The sequence below is a fragment of the Argopecten irradians genome, chromosome 12, assembly GCF_041381155.1.
Source record: "Argopecten irradians isolate NY chromosome 12, Ai_NY, whole genome shotgun sequence".
NCBI lineage: Eukaryota > Metazoa > Mollusca > Bivalvia > Pectinida > Pectinidae > Argopecten > Argopecten irradians.
Window position 1 is genome coordinate 37829968 of NC_091145.1, and position 25093 is coordinate 37855060.

Here is a 25093-nt window from a genome sequence, read left to right on the forward strand (position 1 = left end):
GGTGGATATCGGGGACGATAAACGCCTGGTGGATATCGGGGACGATAACGCTTGGTGGTTATCGGGGATGGTAACGTCTGGTGGATATCGTGGACGATAACGCCTGGTGGATATCGGGGATGGTAACGCCTGGTGGATATCGTGGACGATAACGCCTGGTGGATATCGGGGACGGTAACACCTGGTGGATATCGGTAACGATAACGCCTGTTGGATATCGGGGACGGTACCGACTTGTGGATATCGGGGACGATAACGCCTGGCGGATATCGGGGACGATAAACGCCTGGTGGATATCGGGGACGATAACGCTTGGTGGATATCGGGGATGGTAACGCCTGGTGGATATCAGGGATGGTAACGCTTGGTGGACATCGGGGACGATAACGCCTGGTGGATGTCTGGGATGGTAACGCCTGTTGGATATCACAAATTGTAATGCCTGTTGGATATCACAGATGGTAACCCCTAGAATATCGGTGATGATCTGTGTAGACGATACGCAGAATAGAACTCATGAACTCTCGGAAATAGTTTCCATTGAAACTGCGAAATATGACTTAAAAGAGGAATGTGTGGTAAACGTTATTAAAGTGTACGAGGGGATGATGTAATAGCATTTGTAGGCCTTTATTTGTTTTACAAATGGCATGCATGTTAATCTCTGATTTCTCTGCTTCATTTGTTGCGTTTCTGAGGACACACATAATAGGACCAATGATCATATATCAAATGCAGATCTGTCTAAATAACACTGAAATTCATCCACATCAATGGCTAGCGATGGGTTTGAAACATCTCTTCAAACTTCCTTTATCTAAAGAATATCAAATATCATTACCTCATAGTGTTCATACGGTATCATGCTTTATCGGTTTTTATTGAAAAAATTCATTTCAAAAGTGGCACTGATATTAACAATAGGTTATCTAACATCACGAAATGCATATCAGTTGTGCTCTCTCATATCAAACATGAATTGAGTTTGGAAAATAACAACACAACAATCTTATCACGAAATATGACACAATCATATTGTTCAGTGACTTTTCAGAACAAGTGGTTACAAACATCAATCGATAGCCACCTGTCAACAACATCGTTTTTGGATTTGTCCGAAATCAGTTTTTGCGTAAACACCTATGTGCAAGAGAACGTTTCACATTAAAACAAAAGGCCGATGGGCCTTTGTGGTCATCTTAAAATTGACACAATACAACACTTCAAAGGATATAGTAGTGGCAAATAATTAAGGCTATACAAAATAAGTCATTAACTTGAAGAAGTTCAGGTTTTGATATATTTGGTGAATTAGATCATGAATGAGAGTCCCTTGATCCCCACCATGCTGCAAATCCAAAATCTAGTTTCTAGGCCTCTTAGTTATTCACAAGAGTTGTTTTGAGATTTTAGCCGATTTGATCGCTGTGACTTTGAATGAAGGTCAACGACATTCATTTGAACAAACCTTGTAGCCCTTCATCCCAGCATGTCACAGGCCCAATATCAGGTCTCTAGGCCTCTTACTTAATCACAAGATTCGTTTAAAGATAGAAGCCTATTTGACCCCTGTGACAATGAATACAGATCAAGGTCATTCATTTGGACAAACTTGGTAGCACTTCATCGCAGCATGTCCCAAGCCCAATATCATGTCTCTACACCTCTTAGTTATTCACAAGTCGTTTAAAGATTTGAGTTTATTTGACCCCTGTGTTTATTTGAATGAAGGTCAAGGTCATTCATTTGAACAAACTTGGTATTCCTTCATCCCAGCATGCCGCAGGTCCAATAAAAATACCCTTGGCCTTTTGGTTCTTGAGAAAAGTTAAGTTTTTAGCTTATTTGACCTCTGTGACCTTTAACGAAGGTCAATGTCTTTCATTTTAATAAACTTGGTAGCCCTTCCTTCACCCCATCATACCGTAAGCCCAATATCAGTGCCCTTGGTCATAGAAACTTTCTAAACGAATGTTGTTTGATAAAAAATGTTTCATAAGTCGAAGTCCTAATAAAACTCAAGTTCCGCCGGCTAGCATATTGAAAATATTCGCAGTTTTCCTTTCTTCTCTTTAAAAAAAAAAAAAGCAAATAAGTTTGGAACATTTCTCGTATATATCTTGTTGAGACTGATGAGAGACAGCATGTTATAACACCATTGGAATAAAAGGTTCCAGGAAAACTTACATACAACACCTTTAAATAAGGACCTACTTCTGTGGAAGTAGGGATAGAAGGAATGCCATAACTGGGCGAAAATTTTACATGTTATTTTTTCTTCGGTATTCTATTGAAAACCAATTAAGCTATGAAAGTCATTCAAATGGCAACAGATGTCTTGTAAACGTTAGTTACAAAACAGAAATTATATACAGTGACTGTAAAATTGGTGTTTTTATACCTTATAAATGTTTAGATGAAACTTTCCTGCAGAAATCACTTTACAATTACTAATAACACTGTAAAATGTGAAATGAAATTGTAGACTACAAATCTGACCATATGTATTTGTTCAATTCACTATCGATGTAAATTTAATGATTATTGACAGTACTGCCAAAATCATTTTCACCTCTTATTTGATCTTGTAAAATTAAAACTTATATATTGAAAAAAGTGTAATTCTCAAAATTATGCTAACTTTTGGTAATAAATGACATATTAAAAGCTTGTCTTGATTCGTGAGTATGAAAATTATGCCACTTATAACGTTAAGTGTGAACTACACTATTCATTTTTTATTTATTGTGCGATGATATCTCACAAAGTCTACTAGTCGCTTACAAATTGCTTCCATTATTCAATCGTGATCCCTTTAGTGATTAAAATGCATTATTACCACTCTTGCTACTTAGGTGACAAAAATGACTTCATCAGGAAAACTGTCTAGAAAATTCTTTGATTTATGAACCATCAAAGTGAAGAAATTCCATGATAACATTAGAACATTCCATGATAAAATTAGAATATTCCATGATAACATTATAACATTCCATGATAACATTAGAATATTCCATGATTCCGTGATAACATTAGAACATTCCATGAAAACATTAGAACATTCCATGATAACATTAGAACATTCCATGATAACATTAGAACATTCTCTGAAAGATCCGACGGAACCAACAAATATGGAGAGAATGTCATGATAATATGTAAAATAACTAAATATCTAAAATAACAAAAAGGGAAACCTTTGATGATAACTATCTAGACCATTCCTTGATGGATCTATCTGGTTTACACTCAGTAATTAACATGAGACCTCGTGAGCGGCCACTTCATGTGTTCTACTAACCTTTCTCCGGGCCTGGGATCCACCTGCCGGCAATCACACCCCAGTCACCATCATTATCCTTGATAAGGAATGCGCGCTCGCCATTGGCTGGGGACAGACATACATCACGACCAGAGCTAGATACCTATAAATAGCAACGACAGAATAACGTCAATGTGTTCAGACTGTGAGAAACGGTGATATTATTGACGTCACAATATGGAAGGTGAAAAGAGCGTAAAATGACAGTTATACTCATTATGTTTAGATATATATCCCCTCACCTACAATAGTTAGGTAATTTTTATGTTAAAATTATTTAGTTATATAAATACAAAGAATATGATGTATTCTTACATGTGTACTTGCTACAGAGTTTGTATCAAGTCAATGTTGTTTTCCATGTCGTTTTAATAAAACGGCCATTTCAATCAAAATCTGATGTTTTGGTTATTTTTACTATTGTACTATTGCATAGCTTGCTGCTGGTCTGCCTTATGCAATTCATGCAACATAAATTGTACAAATCTAAAACAAAAAATATGTTATTTTTCCATTTTGTTATCTATAATCCGACAATATAACGATACCAGATTGACTTCCTTTGTTGTCATACTAGATCTGACTTTCTGATTAGTTGAATCTTTTTGTTGCTATACAAATATGAAAACACATCTAAAAAATAGCTAGAAAACACGCCGTTATCGTGACGTCAAAATAAACACTGACATTGCGGCATATTGATTTAGAAAAGTAATCCCTTAAAAGGTCAATGGAATTGTAAATTATATAGTATTTTTATTGATATTGTTGACATTCTAAAGTTTGTTGTTAGGCCAAGTCTAAAACACTCTCCATTTTTCATCTCACAAATAGTGTTTCGATTGGCTAAACAAATATATTTCATAATCCTGGTATAAGAAGAATTTACATCTCAAACGTTAGCGCACTGGACGACAAAAATAGTATTCCAAGAATTAAAAAAAGTGTTTTAATTGTCTTATAATAATTGTCCGTAACCCATTCAATTAAATCTTTAAACAGGAGCAATTAGGTATTGATTGGATGAAATGTGTTCAGTAACATCCCGTCATTGTGCTACCCCGTGTCAATTCCTGGCATGGTATCGCTCATATTACTGCATAACACACGACTAGGAGATGATATCAAGCTGAAACAGTAACCAATATCTCACTGTTAAAACATTATTAGAAGGACTCGTGTAACCTTCAGAAAAATATCCAATTCGAGGATACCAAGAGGATGGGTTTCACGGAAACTACAACGCCAGTGTGTCGTCTCTTGAACATGTCAACAACATCACGTCTGGAACGTAGTGACGGACTGTGTCTCTTCTATCGTCTTTTTAAATATAGTAACACAACTTGTTTGCACGCAGCTTAATTAAATTCGCATTTTCACACTTTAGTATTGTTTCAATGACTGACAGTCTAATGGTTCTTAATTACCTGCACTTTATATTTTTAATGGTTATCTATATTTAAAATCGGCAGCAAATTAATGAAATTTAATCGTACGCGAACATGTGGTTTACAATAAGTTTTTAGTCAATACATAAAGTGGTTTACAAGAGGTTTTCAATCAATACATAAAGTGGTTTACAAAAGGTTTTAAGTCAATAGTGGTTTACAATAGGTTTTTAGTCAATTATAACACACCGGAAACTCATCCCCTTGAAAATAATCGAATACTAAAAATCCTGACGAATACTTGTTTCTATATAGGATTCTGTGCATGCTCCGTCAAGGAACATGTGACAAGATGTGAGAACACGAAATCCCCAACCAACTGACAAATAGTTTAAAAACACTACTACAGGACGCTTCGGAGAAAACGACGTGAATTGCGCTCACAAAATAATAACTGATGAATATCGCAGATTACGTAAAAGTCAGTTGGAACCAACGCATGAAGAACTTCAACTTCTTGGAAATTGCATAATAATGTAACAGCCATATTAAAATTATATAACAATTTGTTGCATTGTAAAGACGCCAAGACTTTGTGATAATCAATATAATAATAATTATTATTATTACTATTTGTTTTAGAAGAATATCTTTATAAACAAACTTAAATCGTTTAATAAAAGTTTCATATTAATAAATTTTACTTTCACAAGTTGACATCACTAGATCAAAATGAATGGTATTTCAATTTATGTAAAGATTTTTTTTCTATCTATGTAGGTTATTTTTTCTTCAAAGATTTTAGGTCGACGAAATTCTCACACCACTACAATACAATAGAACACTCCAAAAAAAATTGTGACCCTCCAGATTGTGAAATCCTTTGCCACAAATGATCAACATAATGGAAGGGGGGGTTGAAGTTTCACTACATTGTTTCATAATTGTTTAAAATGAAGGGGGGGGGGGGGTCTTACATAATTTTAAAGAAAACCAGAAATATAAACAATTTTACATTTTAATTTTACTTCATGAAATCATAAATGTTCTTATTGTTTTACTGGCAAAGTCATATGACAATTGGATAAAGCATACAGAATGTATGGGTCATTTCGGTTTTCAGGCTTACATGACTTACAGATAATGTAAACATCTTTATATGGTATTAACTAAACTGGTATATTTAGTAAGTGTTATACATATATATATATATATATATATATATAAAATAGGCTGTGAAACATGTGGAAGCATTGTATTTATACCAATTTATGTGGCAAATAAATGCTGATTAATAGGGATATAAAATTAACTGCCAATGTTGATAAGGTCTATTATGTTCTGTATGGAAGAATACACGTCATTTATAAATTGATATTGTTCAAGGTCAAATGTTAGTAATTTTAGCATCTGACCAGAAAGGTCACTATTGTCAACGGTCAAAGGTTTTGAGACATTTCATTGTTCATTATTTTTTCAATAGGCTGAAATTACAGCATCACTTCAGGTCACCATTACTAACCTAAAGTTTGTCTTACCATAAATTTGATTTCAACTTTGGAGTGTTGCAAAATTGAGATATATCAAACTTTATAAATGTTCACATATATGATGTTTTCTTATTTTCCTGATTTTTCCGAAACTTCGACTTTGGCTTTTTTCGCGTTCAAATACTAATAACTTTCATTCGAAAAAGCTTCATCTGCTTCAACGACTCGTACCTATATTTGTCGTACCGTTTAGCTGTACCACAAAAATTGTTACAACGATTGAATACGAAAAGACCTTTTAAAAGCACACTAGCATCAAATAAGATTAAAACAAATCGTATTTGTTGCTTCTCGTCGCTTTACTAATCATTGAATAAAACGTCTATCTCACATTTCTCAAAATCTATAACTTAGGCCTACAATATAGGCACATTACAGACAGGAGACGTCTAATAAACCCTATGAATCTGGGTTGTCTTTAAAATCATTCCTGTTTGGATACGTCTGGTAAAAGCCCGTAGAAAAAGAGCTTCGATAACAAATTTTTTGGATATAGTGCCATCAGTGGTACTGGAAACAGCTGTGCTATCTGATATTACGCACAAGATTCTGTCTCATACGGGTTTTAAGCCAGAATAGACAAGTTTTCTGTTAATAGACTGTTAATGTTTCTTCGCAACTATAAAACGTCCCTTCAGCACAAAAAATGCATGTCAGCACATCACCAAATTGTTCAAAAGACTTCAAACAAAATGACACCTATTTTTTAAGTATGTTAGAAAATTGCCATCATTTATGCCATTAAGAAACCGACTATAACAGCTTAAGTATTCTCGGCGTAGACATTTTCGCTTGTCTGGCTTTCATTAAATCGAATTTCGAATAACCACAGCATTGCATATTTTACATGTAAATATTTGTTATCAAAGATGCACAGTGTACAAATTACTTGGTCGGAAAGCGAGTTTAAGGTTGATTTAGCAGGAAACAATATCCATATTCACAACATCTGACCTGGAGCTAGAAAAGCGAGCTTAAGGTTGATTTGACAGGAAACAATATCCATATTCACAACCTCTGACCTGGAGCTAGAAAAGCGAGCTTAAGGTTGATATTCACAACATCTGACCTGGAGCTAGAAAAGCGAGCTTAAGGTTGATTTGGCAGGAAACAATATCCATATTCACAACATCTGACCTGGAGCTAGAAAAGCGAGCTTAAGGTTGATTTGGCAGGAAACAATATCCATATTCACAACATCTGACCTGGAGCTAGAAAAGCGAGCTTAAGGTTGATTTGGCAGGAAACAATATCCATATTCACACCATCTGACCTGGAGCTAGAAAAGCGAGCTTAAGGTTGATTTGGCAGGAAACAATATCCATATTCACAACATCTGACCTGGAGCTAGAAAAGCGAGCTTAAGGTTGATTTGGCGGGAAACAATATCCATATTCACAACATCTGACCTGGAGCTAGAAAAGCGAGCTTAAGGTTGATTTGGCAGGAAACAATATCCATATTCACAACATCTGACCTGGAGCTAGAAAAGCGAGCTTAAGGTTGATTTGGCAGGAAACAATATCCATATTCATAACATCTGACCTGGAGCTAAAAAAGCGAGCTTAAGGTTGATTTGGCAGGAAACAATATCCATATTCACAACATCTGACCTGGAGCTAGAAAAGCGAGCTTAAGGTTGATTTGGCAGGAAACAATATCCATATTCACAACATCTGACCTGGAGCTAGAAAAGCGAGCTTAAGGTTGATTTGGCAGGAAAAAATATCCATATTCACAACATCTGACCTGGAGCTAGAAAAGCAAGCATTTGGCGGAAACAATATCCATATTCACAACATCTGACCTGGAGCTAGAAAAGCGAGCTTAAGGTTGATTTGGCAGGAAACAATATCCATATTCACAACATCTGACCTGGAGCTAGAAAAGCGAGCTTAAGGTTGATTTGGCAGGAAACAATATCCATATTCACAACATCTGATCTGGAGCTAGTAAGCGAGCTTAAGGTTGATTTGGCGAGAAACAATATCCATATTTCCAACATCTGACCTGGAGCTAGAAAAGCGAGCTTAAGGTTGATTTGGCGGGAAACAATATCCATATTCACAACATCTGACCTGGAGCTAGAAAAGCGAGCTTAAGGTTGATTTGGCGGGAAACAATATCCATATTCACAGCATCTGACCTGGAGCTAGAAAAGCGAGCTTAAGGTTGATTTGGCAGGAAACAATATCCATATTCACAACATCTGACCTGGAGCTAGAAAAGCGAGCTTAAGGTTGATTTGGCAGGAAGCAATATCCATATTCACAACATCTGACCTGGAGCTAGAAAAGCGAGCTTAAGGTTGATTTGGCGGGAAATAATATCCATATTCACAACATCTGACCTGGAGCTAGAAAAGCGAGCTTAAGGTTGATTTGGCAGGAAACAATATCCATATTCACAGCATCTGACCTGGAGCTAGAAAAGCGAGCTTAAGGTTGATTTGGCAGGAAACAATACCCATATTCACAACATCTGACCTGGAGCTAGAATTGTTTGTTTGTTTGTTTGATTTATTAACGTCCTATTAACAGCTATGGTCATGTAAGGACGGCCTCCCATGTATGCGGTGTGTTGCGTGTATGTTGTGCGAGGTGAGTGTACTGGGAGACTGCGGTATGTTCGTGTTGTGTCTACTTGTATAGTGGAACTGTTGCCCTTTTTATAGTGCTATATCACTGAAGCATGTCGCCGAAGACACCAAGCAACACACCCCACCCGGTCACATTATACTGACAACGGGCGAATCAGTCGTCCCACTCCCTGTATGCTGAACTAGAAAAGCGAGCTTAAGGTTGATTTGGCAGGAAACAATACCCATATTCACAACATCTGACCTGGAGCTAGAAAAGAAAAGCGAGCTTAAGGTTGATTTGGCAGGAAACAATATCCATATTCACAACATCTGACCTGGAGCTAGAAAAGCGAGCTTAAGGTTGATTTGGCGGGAAACAATATCCATATTTCCAACATCTGACCTGGAGCTAGAAAAGCGAGCTTAAGGTTGATTTGGCGGGAAACAATATCCATATTCACAGCATCTGACCTGGAGCTAGAAAAGCGAGCTTAAGGTTGATTTGGCGGGAAACAATATCCATATTCACAGCATCTGACCTGGAGCTAGAAAAGCGAGCTTAAGGTTGATTTGGCAGGAAACAATATCCATATTCACAGCATCTGACCTAGAGCTAGAAAAGCGAGCTTAAGGTTGATTTGGCGGGAAACAATATCCATATTCACAGCATCTGACCTGGAGCTAGAAAAGCGAGCTTAAGGTTGATTTGGCAGGAAACAATATCCATATTCACAACATCTGACCTGGAGCTAGAATTGTTTGTTTGTTTGTTTGATTTATTAACGTCCTATTAACAGCTATGGTCATGTAAGGACGGCCTCCCATGTATGCGGTGTGTTGCGTGTATGTTCTGCGAGGTGAGTGTACTGGGAGACTGCGGTATGTTCGTGTTGTGTCTACTTGTATAGTGGAATTGTTGCCCTTTTTATAGTGCTATATCACTGAAGCATGTCGCCGAAGACACCAAGCAACAAACCCCACCCGGTCACATTATACTGACAACGGGCGAACCAGTCGTCCCACTCCCTGTATGCTGAACTAGAAAAGCGAGCTTAAGGTTGATTTGGCAGGAAACAATACCCATATTCACAACATCTGGTCTGGAGCTAGAAAAGAAAAGCGAGCTTAAGGTTGATTTGGCAGGAAACAATATCCATATTCACAACATCTGACCTGGAGCTAGAAAAGCGAGCTTAAGGTTGATTTTGCAGGAAACAATATCCATATTCACAACATCTGACCTGGAACTAGAAAAGCGAGCTTAAGGTTGATTTGGCGGGAAACAATATCCATATTCACAACATCTGACCTGGAGCTAGAAAAGCGAGCTTAAGGTTGATTTGGCGGGAAACAATATCCATATTCACAGACATCTGACCTGGAGCTAGAAAAGCGAGCTTAAGGTTGATTTGGCAGGAAACAATATCCATATTCACAACATCTGACCTGGAGCTAGAAAAGCGAGCTTAAGGTTGATTTGGCAGGAAACAATATCCATATTCACAACATCTGACCTGGAGCTAGAAAAGCGAGCTTAAGGTTGATTTGGCGGGAAACAATATCCATATTCACAACATCTGACCTGGAGCTAGAAAAGCGAGCTTAAGGTTGATTTGGCGGGAAACAATATCCATATTCACAACATCTGACCTGGAGCTAGAAAAGCGAGCTTAAGGTTGATTTGGCGGGAAACAATATCCATATTCACAACATCTGACCTGGAGCTAGAAACATCTGACCTGGAGCTAGAAAAGCGAGCTTAAGGTTGATTTGGCAGGAAACAATATCCATATTCACAACATCTGACCTGGAGCTAGAAAAGCGAGCTTAAGGTTGATTTGGCAGGAAACAATATCCATATTCACAACATCTGACCTGGAGCTAGAAAAGCGAGCTTAAGGTTGATTTGGCAGGAAACAATATCCATATTCACAACATCTGACCTGGAGCTAGAAAAGCGAGCTTAAGGTTGATTTGGCGGGAAACAATATCCATATTCACAACATCTGACCTGGAGCTAGAAAAGCGAGCTTAAGGTTGATTTGGCAGGAAACAATATCCATATTCACAACATCTGACCTGGAGCTAGAAAAGCGAGCTTAAGGTTGATTTGGCGGGAAACAATATCCATATTCACAGCATCTGACCTGGAGCTAGAAAAGCGAGCTTAAGGTTGATTTGGCGGGAAACAATATCCATATTCACAGCATCTGACCTAGAGCTAGAAAAGCGAGCTTAAGGTTGATTTGGCAGGAAACAATATCCATATTCACAACATCTGACCTGGAGCTAGAAAAGCGAGCTTAAGGTTGATTTGGCAGGAAACAATATCCATATTCACAACATCTGACCTGGAGCTAGAAAAGCGAGCTTAAGGTTGATTTGGCGGGAAACAATATCCATATTCACAACATCTGACCTGGAGCTAGAAAAGCGAGCTTAAGGTTGATTTGGCGGGAAACAATATCCATATTCACAACATCTGACCTGGAGCTAGAAAAGCGAGCTTAAGGTTGATTTGGCAGGAAACAATATCCATATTCACAACATCTGACCTGGAGCTAGAAAAGCGAGCTTAAGGTTGATTTGGCAGGAAACAATATCCATATTCACAACATCTGACCTGGAGCTAGAAAAGCGAGCTTAAGGTTGATTTGGCAGGAAACAATATCCATATTCACAACATCTGACCTGGAGCTAGAAAAGCGAGCTTAAGGTTGATTTGGCAGGAAACAATATCCATATTCACAACATCTGACCTGGAGCTAGAATTGTTTGTTTGTTTGTTTGATTTATTAACGTCCTATTAACAGCTATGGTCATGTAAGGACGGCCTCCCATGTATGCGGTGTGTTGCGTGTATGTTGTGCGAGGTGAGTGTACTGGGAGACTGCGGTATGTTCGTGTTGTGTCTACTTGTATAGTGGAACTGTTGCCCTTTTTATAGTGCTATATCACTGAAGCATGTCGCCGAAGACACCAAGCAACACACCCCACCCGGTCACATTATACTGACAACGGGCGAACCAGTCGTCCCACTCCCTGTATGCTGAACTAGAAAAGCGAGCTTAAGGTTGATTTGGCAGGAAACAATACCCATATTCACAACATCTGACCTGGAGCTAGAAAAGAAAAGCGAGCTTAAGGTTGATTTGGCAGGAAACAATATCCATATTCACAACATCTGACCTGGAGCTAGAAAAGCGAGCTTAAGGTTGATTTGGCAGGAAACAATATCCATATTCACAACATCTGACCTGGAGCTAGAAAAGCGAGCTTAAGGTTGATTTGGCGGGAAACAATATCCATATTCACAACATCTGACCTGGAGCTAGAAAAGCGAGCTTAAGGTGATTTGGCAGGAAACAATATCCATATTGAACATCTGACCTGGAGCTAAAAACGAGCTTAAGGTGATTTGGCAGGAAACAATATCCATATTCACAACATCTGACCTGGAGCTAGAAAAGCGAGCTTAAGGTTGATTTGGCAGGAAACAATATCCATATTCACAACATCTGACCTGGAGCTAGAAAAGCGAGCTTAAGGTTGATTTGGCAGGAAACAATATCCATATTCACAACATCTGACCTGGAGCTAGAAAAGCGAGCTTAAGGTTGATTTGGCAGGAAACAATATCCATATTCACAACATCTGACCTGGAGCTAGAAAAGCGAGCTTAAGGTTGATTTGGCGGGAAACAATATCCATATTCACAGCATCTGACCTGGAGCTAGAAAAGCGAGCTTAAGGTTGATTTGGCGGGAAACAATATCCATATTCACAACATCTGACCTGGAGCTAGAAAAGCGAGCTTAAGGTTGATTTGGCGAGAAACAATATCCATATTCACAACATCTGACCTGGAGCTAGAAAAGCGAGCTTAAGGTTGATTTGGCGGGAAACAATATCCATATTCACAGCATCTGACCTGGAGCTAGAAAAGCGAGCTTAAGGTTGATTTGGCAGGAAACAATATCCATATTCACAACATCTGACCTGGAGCTAGAAAAGCGAGCTTAAGGTTGATTTGGCAGGAAACAATATCCATATTCACAACATCTGACCTGGAGCTAGAAAAGCGAGCTTAAGGTTGATTTGGCAGGAAACAATATCCATATCACAACATCTGACCTGGAGCTAGAAAAGCGAGCTTAAGGTTGATTTGGCGGAAACAATATCCATATTCACAACATCTGACCTGGAGCTAGAAAAGCGAGCTTAAGGTTGATTTGGCAGGAAACAATATCCATATTCACAACATCTGACCTGGAGCTAGAAAAGCGAGCTTAAGGTTGATTTGGCGGGAAACAATATCCATATTCACAACATCTGACCTGGAGCTAGAAAAGCGAGCTTAAGGTTGATTTGGCAGGAAACAATATCCATATTCACAACATCTGACCTGGAGCTAGAAAAGCGAGCTTAAGGTTGATTTGGAGGGGAAACAATATCCATATTCACAGCATCTGACCTGGAGCTAGAAAAGCGAGCTTAAGGTTGATTTGGCAGGAAACAATATCCATATTCACACCATCTGACCTGGAGCTAGAAAAGCGAGCTTAAGGTTGATTTGGCAGGAAACAATATCCATATTCACAACATCTGACCTGGAGCTAGAAAAGCGAGCTTAAGGTTGATTTGGCGGGAAACAATATCCATATTCACAACATCTGACCTGGAGCTAGAAAAGCGAGCTTAAGGTTGATTTGGCGGGAAACAATATCCATATTCACAGCATCTGACCTGGAGCTAGAAAAGCGAGCTTAAGGTTGATTTGGCAGGAAACAATATCCATATTCACAACATCTGACCTGGAGCTAGAAAAGCGAGCTTAAGGTTGATTTGGCAGGAAACAATATCCATATTCACAACATCTGACCTGGAGCTAGAAAAGCGAGCTTAAGGTTGATTTGGCAGGAAACAATATCCATATTCACAACATCTGACCTGGAGCTAGAAAAGCGAGCTTAAGGTTGATTTGGCAGGAAACAATATCCATATTCACAACATCTGACCTGGAGCTAGAATTGTTTGTTTGTTTGTTTGTTTGAATTATTAACGTCCTATTAACAGCTATGGTCATGTAAGGACGGCCTCCCATGTATGCGGTGTGTTGCGTGTATGTTGTGCGAGGTGAGTGTACTGGGAGACTGCGGTATGTTCGTGTTGTGTCTACTTGTATAGTGCAATTGTTGCCCTTTTTATAGTGCTATATCACTGAAGCATGTCGCCGAAGACACCAAGCAACACACCCCACCCGGTCACATTATACTGACAACGGGCGAACCAGTCGTCCCACTCCCTGTATGCTGAACTAGAAAAGCGAGCTTAAGGTTGATTTGGCAGGAAACAATACCCATATTCACAACATCTGACCTGGAGCTAGAAAAGAAAAGCGAGCTTAAGGTTGATTTGGCAGGAAACAATATCCATATTCACAACATCTGACCTGGAGCTAGAAAAGCGAGCTTAAGGTTGATTTGGCAGGAAACAATATCCATATTCACAACATCTGACCTGGAGCTAGAAAAGCGAGCTTAAGGTTGATTTGGCAGGAAACAATATCCATATTCACAACATCTGACCTGGAGCTAGAAAAGCGAGCTTAAGGTTGATTTGGCGGGAAACAATATCCATATTCACAACATCTGACCTGGAGCTAGAAAAGCGAGCTTAAGGTTGATTTGGCGGGAAACAATATCCATATTCACAACATCTGACCTGGAGCTAGAAAAGCGAGCTTAAGGTTGATTTGGCAGGAAACAATATCCATATTCACAACATCTGACCTGGAGCTAGAAAAGCGAGCTTAAGGTTGATTTGGCGGGAAACAATATCCATATTCACAGCATCTGACCTGGAGCTAGAAAAGCGAGCTTAAGGTTGATTTGGCAGGAAACAATATCCATATTCACAACATCTGACCTGGAGCTAGAAAAGCGAGCTTAAGGTTGATTTGGCAGGAAACAATATCCATATTCACAACATCTGACCTGGAGCTAGAAAAGCGAGCTTAAGGTTGATTTGGCAGGAAACAATATCCATATTCACAACATCTGACCTGGAGCTAGAAAAGCGAGCTTAAGGTTGATTTGGCGGGAAACAATATCCATATTCACAGCATCTGACCTGGAGCTAGAAAAGCGAGCTTAAGGTTGATTTGGCAGGAAACAATATCCATATTCACAACATCTGACCTGGAGCTAGAAAAGCGAGCTTAAGGTTGATTTGGCAGGAAACAATATCCATATTCACAACATCTGACCTGGAGCTAGAAAAGCGAGCTTAAGGTTGATTTGGCGGGAAACAATATCCATATTCACAACATCTGACCTGGAGCTAGAAAAGCGAGCTTAAGGTTGATTTGGCAGGAAACAATATCCATATTCACAACATCTGACCTGGAGCTAGAAAAGCGAGCTTAAGGTTGATTTGGCAGGAAACAATATCCATATTCACAACATCTGACCTGGAGCTAGAAAAGCGAGCTTAAGGTTGATTTGGCAGGAAACAATATCCATATTCACAACATCTGACCTGGAGCTAGAATTGTTTGTTTGTTTGTTTGTTTGATTTATTAACGTCCTATTAACAGCTATGGTCATGTAAGGACGGCCTCCCATGTATGCGGTGTGTTGCGTGTATGTTGTGCGAGGTGAGTGTACTGGGAGACTGCGGTATGTTCGTGTTGTGTCTACTTGTATAGTGGAACTGTTGCCCTTTTTATAGTGCTATATCACTGAAGCATGTCGCCGAAGACACCAAGCAACACACCCCACCCGGTCACATTATACTGACAACGGGCGAACCAGTCGTCCCACTCCCTGTATGCTGAACTAGAAAAGCGAGCTTAAGGTTGATTTGGCAGGAAACAATATCCATATTCACAACATCTGACCTGGAGCTAGAAAAGCGAGCTTAAGGTTGATTTGGCAGGAAACAATATCCATATTCACAACATCTGACCTGGAGCTAGAAAAGCGAGCTTAAGGTTGATTTGGCAGGAAACAATATCCATATTCACAACATCTGACCTGGAGCTAGAATTGTTTGTTTGTTTGTTTGTTTGATTTATTAACGTCCTATTAACAGCTATGGTCATGTAAGGACGGCCTCCCAGGTATGCGGTGTGTTGCGTGTATGTTGTGCGAGGTGAGTGTACTGGGAGAGTGCGGTATGTTCGTGTTGTGTCTTCTTGTATAGTGGAACTGTTGCCCTTTTTATAGTGCTATATCACTGAAGCATGCCGCCGAAGACACCAAGCAACACACCCCACCCGGTCACATTATACTGACAACGGGCGAACCAGTCGTCCCACTCCCTGTATGCTGAACTAGAAAAGCGAGCTTAAGGTTGATTTGGCAGGAAACAATATCCATATTCACAACATCTGACCTGGAGCTAGAAAAGCGAGCTTAAGGTTGATTTGGCAGGAAACAATATCCATATTCACAACATCTGACCTGGAGCTAGAAAAGCGAGCTTAAGGTTGATTTGACAGGAAACAATATCCATATTCACAACATCTGACCTGGAGCTAGAAAAGCGAGCTTAAGGTTGATTTGGCAGGAAACAATATCCATATTCACAACATCTGACCTGGAGCTAGAAAAGCGAGCTTAAGGTTGATTTGGCAGGAAACAATATCCATATTCACAACATCTGACCTGGAGCTAGAAAAGCGAGCTTAAGGTTGATTTGGCGGGAAACAATATCCATATTTTCAACATCTGACCTGGACCTAGAAAAGGGAGCTTAAGGTTGATTTGGCGGGAAACAATATCCATATTCACCGCATCTGACCTGGAGCTAGAAAAGCGAGCTTAAGGTTGATTTGGCAGGAAACAATATCCATATTCACAACATCTGACCTGGAGCTAGAAAAGCGAGCTTAAGGTTGATTTGTCAGAAAAGAATGTCTATATTTACAGCATCTGACCTGGAGCTAGAAAAGCGAGCTTAAGGTTGATTTGGCGGGAAACAATATCCATATTCACAGCATCTGACCTGGAGCTAGAAAAGCGAGCTTAAGGTTGATTTGGCAGGAAACAATATCCATATTCACAACATCTGACCTGGAGCTAGAAAAGCGAGTTTAAGGTTGATTTGGCAGGAAACAATATCCATATTCACAACATCTGACCTGGAGCTAGAAAATCGAGTTTAAGGTTGATTTGGCAGGAAACAATATCCATATTCACAACATCTGACCTGGAGCTAGAAAAGCGAGCTTAAAGTTGATTTAGCAGGAAAAAATATCCACAGTTACAATATCTGACCCGGAAATAAAAGCGACATTTCGCGAACAAACAGAAATCGCAAAAATCTATCGCCACGAAAGTGTCGAACCATAGGGCTCTAACCAGTGAAATTGAATCGGCATGGAAATGTCGTTAGCACAGGTAAAGTGGAACCAAAAGGCTCTTGCTCGTGAAATTTAATCGGCGTGAAAATGTTGTTCGCACAGGTAAAGTGGAACCATAGGGCTCTAACCCGTGATATTTATTCCGCGTGAAAATGTTGTTCGGACAGGTAAAGTGGAACCATAGTGCTCTAACCCATGAAATTTAATAGGTTTGAACATTTTGTTTTCACAGGTTAAGTGGAACCATAGGGCTCTAACTCGTGAAATTAAATCGGCGTGCAAATGTTATTCGCACAGGTTAAGTGGAACCATAGTGCTCTAACCCGTGAAATTTAATCGGTTTGAACATTTTGTTTTCACAGGTAAAGTGGAACCATAGTGCTCTAACTCGTGAAATTAAATCGGTTTGAACATTTTGTTTTCACAGGTTAAGTGGAACCATAGGGCTCTAACTCGTGAAATTAAATCGGTTTGAACATTTTGTTTTCACAGGTAAAGTGGAACCATAGTGCTCTAACTCGTGAAATTAAATCGGCGTGAAAATGTCGTTAGACATGATAACGCGAAACATTTTACAGTATTTATATTGATGCGGTTTATTCTGATACACAAACCCTCGACATTTTGACATATAGATGTAAACTGTCTAAATTTGAAGACAGGACCAGGCTAAACCCCAGTCATCCCGACATGAAATTAGAATTTAAACAGGTCAACGGCGCATAGTGTATATGGTGTATAATGTTTGAATTAGATATATAAACCACTAAGTAACTCGTAAGGGACGAAACAAGAGGATGCTATGACGCTTGCCCTGTACGGGCCTCGAACGAACGATAAAGGGCATCCCAAAATGGCGTATGGTTATATAGTTAGTACGTACCTGTCTCGGGAGTGGTAGCTGAGCAGAGTCTATACTTGTGGCCACAGCTAATAACCTATTGTCACCGTCATACACCTGGACCTTTGATTGTAGATGATTGACATTGTGTAACACGCATACCTTGAAAACATCTTGGCTGGAAGCATCCATTAGTCTTCAAAATACAACACATGAATAAGTAATTCAGTAGTTTACAAATGCAAAAACCAATTTAAGTAATTTCGGGCGGTTTTGGTATAGGGAATTTGATACCGTCGTCATAAACTTATAAAAGGACGAAATTAATTACATTGACATTGAATTGTTTTGTAAATACTGTACAGTGTACATCGTGGGGATTCTATTTCATGAAAGGGTTTTAATATGTGTGGACATTTCATGTTTCTTAAAGCAACGAGGCCCACACAATCCCACTGGGCATAACCTGTTACAGCAACGAGTCCCACACAACCCCACTGAGCATAAACTGTTTAAGTAACGAGTCCCACACAATCACACTGGGCATAACCTGTTAAAGCAACGAGTCCCACACAATCCCACTGAGCATAACCTGTTAAAGCAACGAGTCCCACACAATCCCACTGGGCATAACCTGTTAAAGCAACGAGTCCCACACAATCCCACTGGGCATAACCTGTTAAAGTAACGAGTCCCACACAACCCCACTGAGCATAAACTGTTAAAGCAACGAGTCCCACACAACCCCACTGAGCATAAACTGTTAAAGTAACGAGTACCACACAATCCCACTGGGCATAACCTGTTAAAGCAACGAGTCCCACACAACCCCACTGAGCATAAACTGTTAAAGCAACGAGTCCCACACAGCCCCATTGAGCACAAACTGTTAAAGCAACGAGTCCCACACAACCCCACTGAGCATAAACTGTTAAAGCAACAAGTCCCACATAACCCTACTGAGCATAAACTGTTAGAGCAATGAGTCCCACATAACCCTACTGAGCATAAACTGTTAAAGCAATGAGTCCCACATAACCCTACTGAGCATAAACTGTTAAAGCAATGAGTCCCACATAACCCTACTGAGCATAAACTGTTAAAGCATACATCCTGACATGAACATGTGTTTAAGATAGGAATATTGATAAGAGTAAATCTTCACCTGTGGGTTGCTATACTTGTGGCACAGCACTTGTCGATCCCCTCCTCCCACGGCTGTAACGGCTCCTGAAGATCAAAGTTTGCAGGTTCTCTGTAGTCACCAAAGTCACCGGTCTCCAGTGTCAGAACCTGTGTGGTGGTAACCGCCCGCACGCCTCCATCGACGTACAGCTTGTTCTCACAGTTCGACGACTTAAACTCGATCTCTTTCGAAAAGTTAGATTGGTATCTATACACTAAGTATTTGAAAATTGTAGCGCTTTCTATTTCAACCTTCGCGACATCTTCCTTTCGGCCCAATATCCCAGATCGCCTAACCATAACAAATTCTATCGAATCGCCTCTTTGCATATTGAATTTAGCCTTATTCAATTGTTCGTCAGTCCATACCAAATAAGGCCCTCTAAGTTCTATAATCAGCTTCCGGTCAGACTTTTGTTTAGGCACGTGGTACAACAGTAACGAAAACTTAGCCTTGTATCCCGCCGGATTCGTTTGTAACGCCAAACAGTGGATAAACAAAGATACCGGAAGTTCTTCTGTGTCTACCTCCGAGTTGTTTGTGATAAAGTCAGACATTGTTCCCCTAGAGGTAGGTCCCCGGTACATCGCTCCTGGGGAGCTGTAGTTTTCTCCGAATGCCTCATTCCATAACTTGCAGGTGTTTGCATATGATAAATTTAATACAGAGCCGGGCGATCGGTCATCTGTAGAGTCGTCATGGTTCAGTACTCGTCCCAGAATCCTTTCTGTATCCTGCCTGTACAACAGTGGGAAGAGCTGGTGTGTGTGCCACGCTAGGTCGTTATCATAGCACGGCACTAGGAACACCTTCCCTTGTTTCCTCTTCAGGAAGAGGAACTGCTGGTACCGGAGGACACACTTAGTGATGAACTGGCGGTCCCTGTAGTGAGGAAGGGATACATTATAGTAAAACAGAGACTGACGTCCCGCCGCAGCTCGAATGTCATATTTGAGCTCAGACTTGAATTCCGAGTCGTCATCCTCTTTAGGTTCTCTCCCAAGAGGAAGGTCTATTTTAAACGGTTCCTTTTCTCCATATTTCTCCAGCCACAATTTCTTTGATACCTCTAAAGCTGCCTTCCGATCCTGTGGACCTAGAAGACGATGGTCTACAATATGTCCGACATAAGATTCGCAGTCTCGTTTGTACGCCAATGGAGACAGTATATGACAATGCCATACCCACTCAATGTCTAAAGGAGCCGACAATATCTTATCTTTATGTTCGGCAGCTAACGGTAGCCATAATGTTTCGTATCTTCGCAACGCCTCATCAAGGTGCTTCCCTTTCCTCAAACAAGGGTGCTGGTCAACTTTGTAGAGAATGTTAAGATGGTAAAGAACTGATTCGACTAGGTCTAAACTAAACTCAAGCTTGCTCGCCGCCTCCACCGCCGCCTTACCATCATTTGCCTCGGAATCGTTTCGCTGGGTGTCCATTCCAGACAAATCCCCGGCATCTTTCTGGGGATTGTTTTGGAGCAAATCCATTTCGGCAGTTTTTTTGTGTACTTCCATTGTAACACTACATTATGTTCTTCATTATACACCTAAAAACGTGAAACAATGTGAAAGTGTTAAAATATTTTATAAAATAAATACCACAATAACCGTCACAATAAGCCATTTCTGGTGTTGTTTAGATAAGTAGAACAGATTATTTCTATATGCACGCGAATCATCAAACACAATGAGGTATGTCATTGCCAATCACTTTCTTGAGTATTGTTTTAAATCGGCTTCATTACACTGTGCATACGAAACCGGATGTAGCTCGCATGCCTCGGTTAATATGTCCTATATCTGAGACAAAGAATGGCACACAATGATTCCAAGAGTGGTGAAGACTGGTATCAGTTTACACCTAAAATAGAGACGTAAAAATGTGATAAATGAAGTATTCCTTGTTACTTGATTAATAACAGTTAACGTTACTTTAGATCTCGTGAGGTGGCAGCTTTGATATTTTCACCCGTGCCTCGATGAAATATAAATGTATTTCATCAAAAAACAAGGAATATCCTTTGCTTCAGCAGTGTAATCGCACAGACATTTTACAAATAGTGACAAATCATAACGTTGTGTTTGAAATGTATCACCGAAACACATATATTCATGTCATCATGTTGATTCATATGTATCTATATACATGTATGTCAAATGTAAAAACTCCAAAGAAGTTTCTCATTGCATGTGCTCCTTGACAATGATTGACGGATTTTCAGCAAAACATTTTTTTGATTTATTAAGGCATATCAAGTGAATATGTACAAAAATAGGAGCTAGATAGATGGGATAATTTCTATTTGCATTATTCAAGACCGATCAAATATAATCAAAGCGTAAGTTTATTCTACCTGACGTGCCTACGTGCCTACAGACCATATACATTACAGAGACAAAAATACACCACATTCTACATTATTGGTCTTATTACTAAGACTTAAAATAACCTTCTCCCTTCACTTTGACACATACATATACAAGGAAAACAGAAAATATCATACTATTGTAAGGCTACATATATTCTCGTTTTAATAGCAAATGTCGAACATGTCAGAAACGAATTGTCTTTACACAAATATGAGTGAAGCAACATCAAACAATTGGGAAAACTTAGGAAGTATAGACTGTAATTAGTATAGACTGTAATTAGTATAAACTGTCATTAGTATAAACTGTCATTAGTATAAACTGTAATTAGCATAGACTGTCATTAGTATAGACTGTCATTAGTATAAACTGTCATTAGTATAGACTGTCATTAGTATAAACTGTCATTAGTATAAACTGTCATTAGTATAGACTGTCATTAGTATAGACTGTCATTAGTATAGACTGTCATTAGTATAAACTGTCATTAGTATAGACTGTCATTAGTATAGACTGTCATTAGTATAAACTGTCATTAGTATAAACTGTCATTAGTATAGACTGTCATTAGTATAGACTGTCATTAGTATAGAACTGTCATTGTATAGTAATATAAACTGTCATTAGTATAGACTGTCATTAGTATAGTATAACTGTCATTAGTATAAACTGTCATTAGTATAGACTGTCATTAGTATAGACTGTAACTGTCATTAGTATAGACTGTCATTAGTATAAACTGTCATTAGTATAGACTGTCATTAGTATAGACTGTCATTAGTATAAACTGTCATTAGTATAGACTGTCATTAGTATAAACTGTCATTAGTATAAATGTCATTAGTATAAACTGTCATTAGTATAGACTGTCATTAGTATAGACTGTCATTAGTATAAACTGTCATTAGTATAGACTGTCATTAGTATAAACTGTCATTAGTATAAACTGTCATTAGTATAGACTGTCATTAGTATAGACTGTCATTAGTATAGACTGTCATTAGTATAAACTGTCATTAGTATAGACTGTCATTAGTATAAACTGTCATTAGTATATACTGTCATTAGTATAGACTGTAATTAGTATAGACTGTCATTAGTATAAACTGTATGTCATATACTGTCATTAGTATAAACTGTCATTAGTATAAACTGTCATTAGTATAAACTGTCATTAGTATAGACTGTCATTAGTATAGACTGTCATTAGTATAGACTGTCATTAGTATAAACTGTCATTAGTATAAACTGTCATTAGTATAAACTGTCATTAGTATAGACTGTAATTAGTATAGACTGTCATTAGTATAGACTGTCATTAGTATAAACTGTCATTAGTATAAACTGTCATTAGTATAGACTGTCATTAGTATAGACTGTCATTAGTATAGACTGTAATTAGTATAGACTGTCATTAGTATAAACTGTCATTAGTATAGACTGTCATTAGTATAGACTGTCATTAGTATAGACTGTCATTAGTATAAACTGTCATTAGTATAAACTGTCATTAGTATAAACTGTCATTAGTATAGACTGTAATTAGTATAGACTGTAATTAGTATAGACTGCCATTAGTATAAACTGTCATTAGTATAGACTGTAATTAGTATAGACTGTAATTAGTATAGACTGTAATTAGTATAGACTGTCATTAGTATAAACTGTCATTAGTATAGACTGTAATTAGTATAAACTGTCATTAGTATAAACTGTCATTAGTATAAACTGTCATTAGTATAAACTGTCATTAGTATAGACTGTAATTAGTATAGACTGTCATTAGTATAAACTGTCATTAGTATAGACTGTCATTAGTATAAACTGTCATTAGTATAAACTGTCATTAGTATAGACTGTAATTAGCACAGACTGTCATTAGTATAGACTGTCATTAGTATAAACTGTCATTACTATAAACTGTCATTAGTATAGACTGTAATTAGTATAAACTGTCATTAGTATAGACTGTCATTAGTATAAAATGTCATTAGTATAAACTGTCATTAGTATAGACTGTAATTAGCATAGACTGTCATTAGTATAAACTGTAATTAGTATAGACTGTCATTAGTATAGACTGTCATTAGTATAAACTGTCATTAGTAAAGACTGTCATTAGTATAGACTGTAATTAGTATAGACTGTAATTAGTATAGACTGTAAATTAGTATAAACTGTCATTAGTATAAACTGTCATTAGTATAGACTGTCATTAGTATAGACTGTAATTAGTATAGACTGTAATTAGTATAAACTGTCATTAGTATAGACTGTAATTAGTATAGACTGTCATTAGTATAAACTGTCATTAGTATAGACTGTCATTAGTATAGACTGTCATTAGTATAGACTGTAATTAGTATAGACTGTACATTAGTATAGACTGTCATTAGTATAGACTGTCATTAGTATAGACTGTCATTAGTATAGACTGTCATTAGTATAGATGTAGTAGTATAGACTGTCATTAGTATAGACTGTAATTAGTATAGACTGTCATTAGTATAGACTGTCATTAGTATAGTACTGTCATTAGTATAGACTGTCATTAGTATAGACTGTAATTAGTATAGACTGTCATTAGTATAGACTGTCATTAGTATAAACTGTCATTAGTATAGACTGTCATTAGTATAAACTGTCATTAGTATAGACTGTCATTAGTATAGACTGTCATTAGTATAAACTGTCATTAGTATAAACTGTCATTAGTATAGACTGTAATTAGTATAGACTGTCATTAGTATAGACTGTCATTAGTATAAACTGTCATTAGTATAGACTGTCATTAGTATAAACTGTCATTAGTATAAACTGTCATTAGTATAAACTGTCATTAGTATAACTGTCATTAGTATAAACTGTCATTAGTATAGACTGTCATTAGTATAGACTGTAATTAGTATAGACTGTCATTAGTATAGACTGTAATTAGTATAAACTGTCATTAGTATAAACTGTCATTAGTATAAACTGTCATTAGTATAAACTGTCATTAGTATAGACTGTCATTAGTATAAACTGTCATTAGTATAGACTGTAATTAGTATAAACTGTCATTAGTATAAACTGTCATTAGTATAGACTGTCATTAGTATAAACTGTCATTAGTATAAACTGTCATTAGTATAAACTGTCATTAGTATAAACTGTCATTAGTATAAACTGTAATTAGTATAAAACTGTCATTAGTATAAACTGTCATTAGTATAGACTGTCATTAGTATAAACTGTCATTAGTATAGACTGTCATTAGTATAAACTGTCATTAGTATAGACTGTCATTAGTATAAACTGTCATTAGTATAGACTGTCATTAGTATAAGACTGTCATTAGTATAAACTGTCATTAGTATAAACTGTCATTAGTATAAACTGTCATTAGTATAGACTGTCATTAGTATAGACTGTCATTAGTATAAACTGTCATTAGTATAAACTGTCATTAGTATAAACTGTCATTAGTATAAACTGTCATT

General features: G+C 38.0%; 1 protein-coding gene across 1 annotated transcript in view; it reads right to left on the reverse strand.

Annotated features, from left to right (window-relative positions):
* LOC138304904 (uncharacterized) overlaps positions 1 to 20820 on the reverse strand; it is a 50260-nt gene extending 29440 nt beyond the window's left edge. Inside the window, exons 1-3 of the mRNA XM_069245294.1 lie at positions 19216 to 20820; positions 18093 to 18246; positions 3302 to 3425 (exon numbers count right to left, since the gene is read on the reverse strand). Of these exons, the coding sequence (XP_069101395.1) occupies positions 3302 to 3425; positions 18093 to 18246; positions 19216 to 20756 (1819 nt within the window). The 5' untranslated portion in view covers positions 20757 to 20820. The remainder of the gene's footprint in view (positions 1 to 3301; positions 3426 to 18092; positions 18247 to 19215) is intronic.
* Between the last annotated feature and the right edge of the window lie 4273 nt (positions 20821 to 25093).